This window comes from Pyrgilauda ruficollis, unplaced genomic scaffold (genome assembly GCF_017590135.1).
Source record: "Pyrgilauda ruficollis isolate IOZ18807 unplaced genomic scaffold, ASM1759013v1 scaffold57, whole genome shotgun sequence".
In the NCBI taxonomy this organism is placed as follows: Eukaryota; Metazoa; Chordata; class Aves; order Passeriformes; family Passeridae; genus Pyrgilauda; species Pyrgilauda ruficollis.
In genome coordinates this window covers 4,114,451-4,126,558 of record NW_024527377.1, presented here as the reverse complement: position 1 = coordinate 4,126,558, position 12,108 = coordinate 4,114,451, and the positions used below count along the sequence as shown (strand labels likewise).

General features: G+C 39.4%; 1 protein-coding gene across 5 annotated transcripts in view; it reads left to right on the top strand.

Moving 5' to 3' along the window:
* Window positions 1-12,108, top strand: part of RNF130 (ring finger protein 130) — a 52,164-nt gene that overhangs the window by 24,225 nt on the left and 15,831 nt on the right. For all 5 annotated transcript variants that reach the window (XM_041481861.1, XM_041481864.1, XM_041481865.1 and 2 more), the window contains 3 exons: window positions 132-382; window positions 3,887-3,958; window positions 5,753-5,835. In XM_041481861.1, the coding sequence (XP_041337795.1) occupies window positions 132-382; window positions 3,887-3,958; window positions 5,753-5,835 (406 nt within the window). The remainder of the gene's footprint in view (window positions 1-131; window positions 383-3,886; window positions 3,959-5,752; window positions 5,836-12,108) is intronic.

The window sequence follows — 12,108 nt, the reverse complement described above, 5'->3', positions numbered from 1 at the left end:
TAGCATGTTCCATGTGCCGTAGACGGCTTAGATTAAAACCTCTTGAGTTGTCAAATGGCTTTGCAAAATCTTACGAGCAGCATGCCATGTTAATTTAAAATAAAAATTAAACTTTTTTCCCCTTTTTATAGGAACTGGAGACATTGTTGCTGTCATGATTACAGAATCGAAGGTTAAGGAGATCCTGAATTACTTGGAGAAGAATATCTCTGTCCTGATGGCCATAGCAGTGGGGTCCCGTGTTCCTCCAAAGAACTTCAGTCGGGGCTCTCTAGTCTTTGTGTCAATATCATTCATTGTTTTGATGATCATTTCTTCAGCATGGTTAATATTTTACTTCATCCAGAAGATCAGGTACACGAGTGCACGTGACAGGAATCAGGTAAGGGGTCTCTTCTTTTCTCTGAAGTTATGGAGATAATATTTCAGTATACAATAATCAACAGAGAACTAATAAGGAATGCCCATCAAACTAGTGTTCAGAATCTCTTTGTTCCAAGGCAGAGCATGTTGCCAGAAAAGGATTTTTATGCAGCAAAGTGTTTTCATCCTGAGCAGCACTGGTATAGATCCTATTACATGACAGGAAAGAATCAAACTGAAGCAAAATACTTGAGTTTTGGTTTGTGTAAGTCTAAAAGTCAGATGGATTCTGTGTTGGCTGAGTAATACATACTAGATGTATGTTGGGAATTAGGAGGAAAGTTAAGTTGTGAATCAACTTGTGTAGTGTAGGGAAACACTGAGCAAATATTGCAAATTCTATCCATGCTCTTAAGGATATGTTCTGTATTAAGGTAGTTCAGAAATTGTACAAAAGTATTCCCAAACCATAATCTGTTATGAATGTTAGGGTAAGAAAACTAACGTGTAGAGCTGCTTAGTGGTCTGTGTTAACTTTCAATTTTATTTAAGATCACCCTTGGTAAGGAGTGCCTAATTCTCCTGGTCATATATTTTAACCAAAATTTTGTCCAATATGCCTTTCTTCCATTCTTTTTCAATTCTTAATTTGTTTGAGCAAATTTTGAGTTACATGTGACCATACTCAGAGATCTAGACTAAATCAAGTTGTCAACTCAAACACAGATAAACTTTAGAAGTAAATGTTTTACTAGTGTGAACTTAATGACCCTCCATAGTGTGCCTTGGCTTTTATTGAGAAGGGTCAGTAAACCTCAGGAAATCCACAGTGCCCTCTTTGCCCTGCCTTTCTGTCAAGGCTAACTTAGAAACCTCCTGACCTCTAGTCACTGTCATCCCTTTCCCCCAAATTACAGCTGATACACAGCAGCTGACTGCGGGCCAGTTTTTTGGTGCTCTATCAGACCTAAAATAAATCCAAACTTACAAAACCTCGGCTGTGGCACAGGATTTCCTTTTCAGTTACTATAAATAGTGTCTGATGCTTCAGGTCCCATGGGCATCCGGTAGATTTTCTTAAGGATGTCATTCTTAAATGACCACACTGTAGCTGGTACTTAGTGTGGTCCCTTGGGATGGTGAAAGTTTAAATATAACTGTAACTTAATGAATGTCTGTGGAATACTAAATTGTGCCTTCTCTATCCCCTACATGGCTTTAGGCTCCTTCCAAATGTCCACGTTTCAAAACAGTTGCTCCATTGGGAAAGGGCTCTTATGACCTCTTTTTCTTTCTTTAGATTTTTACAGAGGTCAGGAGAAACTTGATGAAAATTTTATGTGGTTTAAAAAGCTGAGCTTATTAAACTTTAATAAGAAGGTGGCGACAGCTGCAGCTTATTTTTAAAGAGCTTTGAGAGCTTTCACAAAGACTGTACTGTTAGTGATGAAATAACTTGGTTTAGGCTATGATCTTATTTTTAAGTTATGTCAAGGCACAAGTTTTTCTGTTTTTTAAATCAAATCCATCAAAAACTTGCTGTGTTTTGTAGATGACACAAGTAGATATTGGTATTTCACATTGTTATTCTTGCGCGCTTCCACCAGAGGTGTGAAACTCTTTTGCACGTGGAAGTGACCTTTTCCATCCAGACAGTTGTGGGTTTTAAAAGCAAGCATATGCTGTGTGCCTGTGCCCTAACTTAGCAAAACAGCAAATCCTGAGCATTTCCAGTGTTATCGTGAAAGAGTATTTGTTAAAATTAGAAAATGGAAGAGCTTGACCTCTTAAACAGAGGAGATGGAAGTTATTATTTAGCAAATCTATTTACGTAAAAGAACTTCAATATGCTGGAAGAGTTCTGCTGAAATATTACGCTTTCAATGGGAAAATAATCTTTAAAATTTCTTGTAGTGCATATACGGTCACATGCAGTAGAACGAAATACAGATACTAGCCACATTTACTTAGCTGTTGGAGTTGAGCATTTAAGTTAAATGCCATTTCAGCCTTGTTCCTCTCTTAGTAATCATGCTTTTGGTTATGCAATGGTTATCTACTCCAGCAGTGTGCCCAGTGTGTTCTGTGTCATTAAGTACTCAGGCCAATGTGCTTGTTCTGGGGCATGTAATTTAGATCGGCTTAAATTGACCAAATTCTTGCATATTGAAGTTAGGGTGAGATTTCTGACTTTAGCAAGCATATTATTTCCCATCCCAGCTCTGCTTCTAGTGCTGTGCTTCCTACGTGGACGTATTTCAGTAACTGGGACTGTGTATCTGATTTTTTTCCAATTCTTGTTCTAAAAAATATAAAATAAGAGTTGCTGTTCTGTGAAAATCACAAGGAAGAAAAGTGCTTACATAATTCTAGAATAAGTGATACAGTCAGTTGTGATACAGACTTCTGAGGTCGTTGTGTTTCTCAAATAAAAGCAACTTTCACTGCAGTTTGCATGTGGGGAAATGTGTGATGCAGGGAGTACACCTTATGAAGAATTTAGGTTTCAGTTTTTTATAGAAGGTGGGCACAAATGTCCACACATTCATTGCAGGCTGCAGGAGAGGTTTTGAGAGCTGCATTCTGAGAAGCAGCCTATCTCTTTCAAGGGAAGACTACTTAGTACAGCTAGGAGGGGAAAGAGAAAACACATAATTTCTGGTTTTAGGTCAGTTGTAAACCAAGTCTCATGTCGCATGTCCCTGAAGGAAGATGATGGGATCTTTGTTTCATTCAGTGCCCACCTCTGGGACCCCAGTGGGAAAACAGTGACAAACAGCTGTTTTTTATTAGCTGGGAGCTGGGCATTTCAATAGGAATCAACACTTGGATGACAGAAAAGGCTCCTTCCATCCGGCTGTGGTGGTCATAAAGCAGCATAAACAGCAAAAAAATAATTTGGCCTCTGCATTAACATTGAAATTATCTTCAAACCAATATTAATTTCAGCTTTATTTAAGTCTGTATTGGCTTATTTAGATTTTGTGACCCATCATTTTCTTCTGAGATCCTGTTGGTTTTGGGTAATAGCAAGAGAGAAACTAGGTTACACTGGGAGGATCATTTGCATCTCAGAGTAAGATCAGCCTGCTCAGAGTGGAAATATAAAAATAATTCAAGCTTAAGAGAACGTGCAGCATATTACAGCACACTGAATAAAAACCAGTATGAACAGAATATAATGGAAATCATTGGGAGGGAACATTGCTTCAGCTTTTGTCCTGCAACCTGGGTTTGATTAGGTTTGCACATCAGTGTTGATTCACTTCTGTGGACTTCTGTACAGTCCGTGAGTTTTATGCCCATGCTTGTGGAGAGCATTTGAGGATTCAACTGTTGGCTGTTTTTCCTTCTCAACAAATCTCTGTGCTTTGCTGTGTTTGTATTTTGTCTTATGTGTTGGCCTGCTGCCATAGTGTGTATTGCAGTGGTATTATTGAGTCCAAATAAGTCATTGTAAAGGACACTAATGAAGCTTGTTTATCAGGGTTAATTTGTGTTCTCTTCTTTGTCACTTTATTAGCGTCGTCTTGGAGATGCTGCCAAGAAAGCCATTGGTAAATTGACAACCAGGACAGTAAAGAAGGGTGATAAGGTATAATAATAAGATTTCAACATGATAAACTTGGGTATCATGTTTAATTTTTTGTCTGTGGAAGCAATCTCAATTTTTTTGTTTGTGTTTCTGATTTATGACTTTGCCTTCCTTGTTGGAGGCTTACTTTGTCCTATGGCACAATATTTTGTGTAACTATTGGTATTGATGTGTGCTGTGTATTTCAAAGAAGGTTTTCCTGCTTAAATACTATTTGCACTCCATCTGGCAGCTGTGACTGAGGGTGATTTTGTGTGCTGGCTGACTGGCAGGGTGTCCTGGCATGAGTAGATGGGACTGGCATTGTTTATGTGGAACTCTAAAGCTTAGAACTTTATCATATGTAAGTTCTGTAAGGGAAAAATGAATTTAAAAGACAGGGAATTGAAGATAATCTCTTAAGTAAAATACAACTATTAAGTAAATTAAGGGGAAACATAAAGAGGTATTTCAGTCAAAGTTACTCCAAGAATATTTCTTGCTAGTATAAAAGCTGAAATATATGGTGTGTTATGTCCTTTTTCCACTTTTGAGAGCAGTATCACTTTATTTTTGATTCTGAAAGGAAAAAATAGTCATTTAATCTTGCTCAATTTTTAGCTTTAATTTTCAAAAGGCAGGGGAATTCTGGCTATGATTTGATTTTTAAAAGATTGTTTCCTAGGGCCTTTTTATTGTGATTCCTTTTTTCTTTCTTTTCAACACTATCAGCAGTGGGAGATTAGGAAGTGATAGGAAAAATTGCTTCCAGAGAGAAGGCAGAGCAGATGTCTTTCTGTTCTTCCTCCCTCCCTAGTAGTTCTATTTCAAAACAGCCCACTGCACTAAATCTTTTCTGTAATGGGAGAACATACAAATTAGAGGAACTTTTCCATGTAAAACAATGCTGTTGTCTTGACAGTAAAAATTCAGAAGTGGCAAGTGCTGTGCAGGTTGCAGTACAGACAACATGAGGTGCACATGCAGGTGAACAGAGTGGGAAAAACCTTTTCTTCCTCAGAGGAGCCATCAGGATTCTCTGTGTGCAGCCCTGGCTGGTGCTGACCAGGAGTGGCTGTGGCCTTGCTCTGCTCCCTGTCTTGGTGTCTGACTTGTAGCTGGTTGGCTTCAAAAAGAATAATGAAGTTGAACTAAGAGAAGGCACAGCCTGTATGTGTCACAGGCCCAAACATTTTAAATATGTATTGTTGGTGCCATATCTATATACAAAGGAAGTCCCCCCTTTTTCATTTGAGATTTTAAAATATAATTTTAAAAAATCATAACTTCTGGAAAATAGAAAAGAGAGGAGATGGTCAATCAGTGATATTCATGTCTTCATAAGAATGATGATAATTCTGCAAGTAAGCAGCAGACATAAATATGGGAGTAGTCTGCACTAAGTAAAATGTGCTCATTCTGCCTGTAAAAATGAGCCCCAGAATTTTTATTCTGCCAAAACAAACAAAAAAACCCTGGATAAAATAGAAATGTTAGTTCTAAATTGGATGGAAAAAAAAAGGAAATCTAGGAAAGTCTCCACTATATTTTATAATGATTCCACTGAGCATTAGAATCATCTTAGGCCTTAGCTTATGTATCAAATGATGATTTACCAGCTCCAAGAAAGGGCAGTTTTGCATGTATGAGATGCTTTTCTTGCTTAAGTCATGTTGGAATATAATAATCCAGTCATTTGGTTTGTGGTTTGGTAACAGCCACTTGGCACAGTGCGGTTCATGTACTAGTCACAACTACTTTGACATTTGTCATAGCCTCAACTCTTGACTTGAATTTTCATTCTATTCATTTTAGGAAACAGACCCAGACTTTGATCATTGTGCTGTCTGCATTGAGAGTTACAAGCAGAATGATGTTGTTCGCATTTTGCCATGCAAGTAAGATAATAAAGTTGCTTTGTTTGGAAACTGTTCTCTTTTGCTTCATTTCATGTAATAGGTGCATTGTAATTCACAAATGGGTTTGTTGGATGTTTCCAGTCCTAATTACAGACACTTTATTTTAGACTGTGGTGCCAGAAGGTGTGAAGGTGGGTGCTGGCACTTAGGACAATGGAAATTAAACAGAATTATATTAAAGATATTGGCAATGGAGCTATTGAGATTGCAGTGAGGTGGAGGGGTGCAGGTTTAAGAACCAAGTGATGGGCAGACTCAAAAAACTTCAGTATAATGAGCTAGGTACAGCTGCAGCATTCTGCACTGTAGATGTGCAACAACTGGCTGCTGGTTTTTGAAACTGTAGGGAGTGGAAATGCAGTCTTTGCAACCTTCATACCTCCTGACATTAGTCAGCCACTGTGCTGTCATCTGTCTTTGGTCCTTTTAATGCAGTGTGATCTTGGCTTGTGTCTGAAGATTTGTACTTGCTGGTGATTCTGCATTACTGCTTAAAATGTAACAACTTCCTCCCCTTTTATAGCATTGTGTTGACATTTACAGGTTTTTAGTTTGCTTCCATTCCAATTCCATTCTTGAGTTGTTTTGGGACATTTTCTCTTTGAGAGATGCTTTTAAATACTTTTCCACCTGGTGGTTGATTTTGATGAATCATACATTCTGGTAGCATTAAGCATTACCAAGGACATCTTTCCCTTGTGTTCTGAAATGCAAAGCATTCTCCTCATCTTCAGGCACAAAACCCACATGTAAATTAGGTTGTATATATGCAGCAAGATCCAGTAACTTGGCTTGTGCTTGGTACACAAATGGTTCTGCATGATACTCTAGAAGCAGCAAAGTCATGTGTTGGAATCAGTCTCCAGTCAGGCAGCAGCAGCACATAAGAGCTCATTATTTGTCTTCTAAATCCTCCTGCAGGCTGTTCTGAATAGCTTGAATATCTTCTAATGTGCAGGGTATTTCCATAATCATAAAAGGAAAACAGTATTATTTTCTACCTTGCTGATCAAAATATGTGTGCATTATACTTCTGTAGCCAAAAATCTAATTCAGTTTACTGTTCTCTGTGTTCCTTACCTCTTGGACAGCAGGAAACAATGACCTGTTTTAGATTCTCAGTGTTGTTTAGCTAAAATGCCCTATAACTGTTTATTTAGAAACTCTAATTAAAATATTTAGGAATGGAAGAGCTTAGATTGGAAAGATATGGGAGCCTTTTGTCATGTGGATGTATGTGCATTTCTTTTTTACAATTCAGTCATTTTTACTCAAAGTTGATGTCCACTTGCCCTGAAAAATGTACTCCCAAGTGTAAAGTAAATATTTCAGAGTTGTATCATTTATTGCAATCTCAAGTGAAGCTTGTATAGGTGAATTAAGCCCTATTATTTTGATATGTCATGCAGAAGGTTATTCAGAAATTAGAGGAGGAACTTCTGGAAACTGCCCACTAGTTTCTGAGATGGTTGTTTTGTAAACTGCCTCTTAAGAAAGCTTCTCTTGTGTAGTTCTACTGTGAGGCTCAAGGACTTGGAATGAAAGGTCACAAGTCCCACTCTTCTGTGCCTTTCTCTTGGTACTGAACAAAAGGCAGGAGGAGGTCCTTGCCAGTGAAGAGAGAATGACTCTTCCCTGATAGGAAACCAGCTGTTCCAATGAGCACAAGGCAGAGTTGGGATTAAAAGCCAACTTCCTTAGTTAAACAGCTGCCCCTTGGCAAGCAGTGGATATGTTGCTTTTACCCACAGATACAATACAGACCATTTGAACAACGTGATCATTGATTTATTTTTTTCTTTTATTTTCTTTTTTTTGTAATTAAAAGTCCTTTTTCTTCAGACACTTGGTTGAGCTGCAGTCCTGCAGACAGGAGGCTCTGGGCTCTCAGGGGTACTTAGAGCTGTTCAGGGAGCTGCATGCAGGTGCACCTGGCTGCCACCTCAGCACAACCGGCCCCAGTGCAGTTTCCCATGTAAAGGAGAGATCAAGGCTCTTGTGTAGATCATTTTCTGTTCTGTTTTTCACAAGAATGTAAGGTCAGCAAAGGCTCAGATTACATTGCTGCCAAAGGCTGTATGATGACTTTTATGTTCGCTTTCTACTTCTTTTTTACGTCTCACTTTTCATTTGCTGCAGCCCAGCTTTTAAGTAAAGTGCAAAACCATCTAGGCTAGACACAGTGAGATGGATGCTTTCCACAAGACATTTTTATATTTGTAGATGAAAAGCCAACTAGTACCTTCAAAGATGGGCCCAATAAATTTCAGATTCCGTGTGAGATTTTTCAGTCTTCAGTACCTGAGATGCTTCTCCCCAAATCTTGTTTTATGGAGGTTTAAGTCCTTTCTGCTTCTTCATATTTCAACCTTCCATTTTAGTGCAGCATGCAGTGTTAGTTAAAAAAAAAAAAAAAAAAAAAGAAGAAAACAGCACACAGACAATAAAACAAAGCCTACAAGAGACTTTCTAAGCCAGATGAGAAAATAAATTGCAAGGAAACCATGGAGAAAATTACTTGACCGAGAGGAAGCAAATAAAACACTAGAAGTTCTCACTGTGCCTGTTGTAATCATTAGACAGTAGGAATCACTGACATGTGACATCTTTGCTGCTTCCATCAATTTAAAAGTAGCCTTTCCCTTTAGTAGCACAGTTGTTCTCTGCAGTTAAGTATAGTCTGTCACACTGTGCTTCAGCAGAGGAATCTTGTCTGGGCAGACGCACAGCAGGCAAAATCTACCAGCTGCTGAGCAAGTTGCACCTAAAATTCTGTAGTCATTGGCATGCAGGAAATTGTGGCAAATTTAAAAATAAACTAAAATGAAATGGTAGAAATTCAACTGCATTGTTTGCAGTAGTTCATTTTGTGCTTCAGAGAGAGGTGTTCAGTACCAGCAGCCTAGAGACATACCTATAGCTTTAGTGCACAGAGGGACAAGCAACCATCTGTTTTAGGCTTCCAAGCTTGAGGAATGTGTCTTTTGTGAATGTCATTATGTAAGTGAAAAGTGAGCATAGGAAGCAAATGTCAGAGAGATCCTAGCAAAAGACAAACCTCATTCAGATAACTTTATTCTACCATCACTGTTACATCTAGGGGCTGAACAGGCACTAGGTGAAAAGTGATCAGAGTGGGTAGTGTGAAGGATTAGTGAGAGATAAGGGAAGAGGAGAGCAAAGTGACAGGTTAGAGAAGAACACAAGATGACATTGGAAAGGGCAGAAAGATGGCAAAGGAAGGAATTAATTAAGAAGGTAGGAAAATAATTAAAAGAGTAGCAAATACTATACTATACTATACTGTACTATGCTATAAAATAAATCGTTTTTGAGCCAAAGTTTTAATTCCTGTCCTGGTCAAGGAAGAAAGTGACAAAAGTGACTAAACTGGCTTTTCAGATTTTCATGTTTGATTATGTGCTGCTGCCTTTTTAAAATAGCTGCCTTTTTAAAACCAAATTAACCTAGAGTCTTGATGGCATCCTTTCTGCTTTCTGCAGTCCTTGGACCCGAGGGCCAGAAGAGCAGTAGCCAGAGAACCTGCTTTGCAGCAGCAAAGGTCCCTTTGTGGGATGCTGCACTGAGAGCAGGGAAGGGTAGTGAGCTCTAGGGAAACAGCACTCGTAAATCATTCAACCCTTCTCCTTTTGTGATGTGTGGATTTGGAGGTCTTACACCACCAAAAGAGATTCCTAAGTCACTGTCTCCCCTGTGAAATGCTGCAAAGAAGCCGTGTTGTACAAGAGTCGGTGTTATGGTGTTTATCACCAGCTGGAGGGCAGCTGGATTGGGTGTGCTGACGGAGTGGAAAAATACCTGCAGGTCACCTGCCTGGAGCTGTGCCCGCATGGGAGACTCCTCAGTGCTGCCAGCCCTGCTCCCCCAGCCCCAGGCTGTGTCACACCTGACTCCCCCTGTGCTCCTGGGCAACGTCAGCAGCTGTCGTGACCAAGAGCAGCTCGCTGGGAACTCGTCACGTTTATGGTCTTGGAATACCAATTACAGAAGTGGGAAGATGGAGGAGGTTTATGAGAGCAGAAATTGCAAGGGCTTACTTTGTCAGGGTGAGGTTTTGAAATAATTCTTGTTTGCTGTCATCATTGCTGTATTACTGCTTTTTACCTCTTGCAAACAGAGAAATCCAGACAGAGGCTGAGCCACAATGATGCTATCAGCAAACTTTTTAAGAGGTAGAGAAACTGTGTAAGTAGTAGGCAGAGCCATGCTTTCTAAATCAATAACCTTTGGAGAACTGCACTTCTTTGAAACACATTAATAAACATCCTTGAAGATTTAGGAACTAAAAGCAAAGAATTAGGAGGTCATAAAAACAATTGTGCTGTGTATATAAATATATCAAAGTGCTAATGACTTTTTAAAATAACTCATAATATTTAGCGGATACATGTTGGCATCTATATCAGTCGCCTGCTTCACTTGATCTGAGTGCTTCTACAGCACTGATTAGCCAATAATGATGTAATAAAGCTGTTTTCATACTTCTGTGGAGTCTTGATGTCTGCTCTTGCCCAAAATACTAGATTTTCAGGTTTGTTCTACTTTAAAAAACAGACTCCAGTGACTTCAAACCTAAGCAAATAAAAGTAATAACTTACCTAATTAGAAAAATAGTATTTCTGTATGTTTCAGAGTATTTCAAGCCATTATGTATCACCCATAGTTTCTAAACATTGTTTCCTGTAGTTTTGTGAGTAATAAAGGGAATGCATCAAGACTTAATAATAATAGAAGTGAGTCTATTTTGGGTGATGATTTAAATAGAAGGCCCTGTACATACCCTGTTTTTTGTGATTGCCAGCTTGCTAGAGGACACAGGCCAGCAAAGTGGCTAACTGAGGTCCTTTAAGTTTCTATTCCTGCATTATCTGGGATAGAGATAAGCAAAGTTATTTTGCTGCCTGTCCATCTTCTGTTAACTATTTTACACCCTAATTCTGCATCTTTAGTTAGTACAGGTAGGACATACAGCTGTAGCTGCTTAGAACTTCATTATGTTGATATTCTTTAGTCCCTCCATCAGCCTGAGTAGACAGAGACTGTTATATAATTATATACTGTCTTTTGCCACGTTTAAGAGTTTCAGAAGGCCTTTCAGGTTGCTTTCCAGAGATTTAAGAGAGAATTGCCTGGTAACATGCCTTATTTGGTCTCTGGTTTTAAAATCCCAAGGGATAGGGAGCAAAGAACTCCCAGAGTGCATGACGAGCTTTCTCAGGCACAGAGCACAAGTGTAACCCGAGCAAGGAGGGGACAGAGAGAGTATCTCAGCTTTGTGCTGCCTTGGGGCACGCATGGCCACCTCTTCCAGACCCTGCTGATGCGTCAAATAGATGCCAAGACCTGCTGGTTCTGCCCCTGCCCCTTTCCCTGCTGGCTCCAGAGCACAGCTCTTCGCTGACTAAGCAGCCCTTGTAATTGCTGATCATTGTCATGATCACCAGTCTGTCGTGTTTGGGTGTGCCTGCTCTTACTGGCTTCTTGCTCTGCAGGCAGCACCACTGGAAATGAAGGATCAAGGCTCTTATCACAGGAATTAACATAGGAGTTACTCAGACTGGGTTATTATGAGCATTTGCTAAAGCTATGTTGGACAGACAGTCCTGTGATACCCATTCCTACCATGAATATGCTCTGAAAAGTTCTTTGCCTTTTGAAAAGCTGAGAGGGCATTTCCTTTACTTCCTTTAATTTATACACCTTGTTTTGCTCTCTGCATAGTCCTTCCTTGTCATACTGGTTTATATCAATCCCAGCATTTACATTTATATCCATGTATGTGACTTTTGAATTTTGAAAGATTTTGAATGCAATGTGGGAGGCAATTCAGACTGTTGCCTATTGCAGAGTTCCCTGCTTTGCAAGTAGGAGCCCAATTTGCCTTTCCATCTCTGAAAGCCCAGTTTGCCTTTCCTGTTATGACAACTGCGTGATGATGGACATGTTTTCCTTCTCGATACCAAGAAATACGGATGGCAGGGAAAACCTTCTTTCTGTTTCAATGTGATAATTATAAAAGCCTTTTCAAAGTCAGACAGGAGTGTGTTTGGGTTGGTTCCGCTGACTTGTGAACAAAATTGACAGCTGATGGGTCTGTGCTCTTCCTACCAAGTTTATGCTCAAGATTCTGCATGAAAACTGAGACAGGACTGTAGGCAAGGTTATGGTGGAAGTGGCATTACCTTGGTTCTTCTACCTTACATCCACTACTCATATCCACAATAAAAGGGG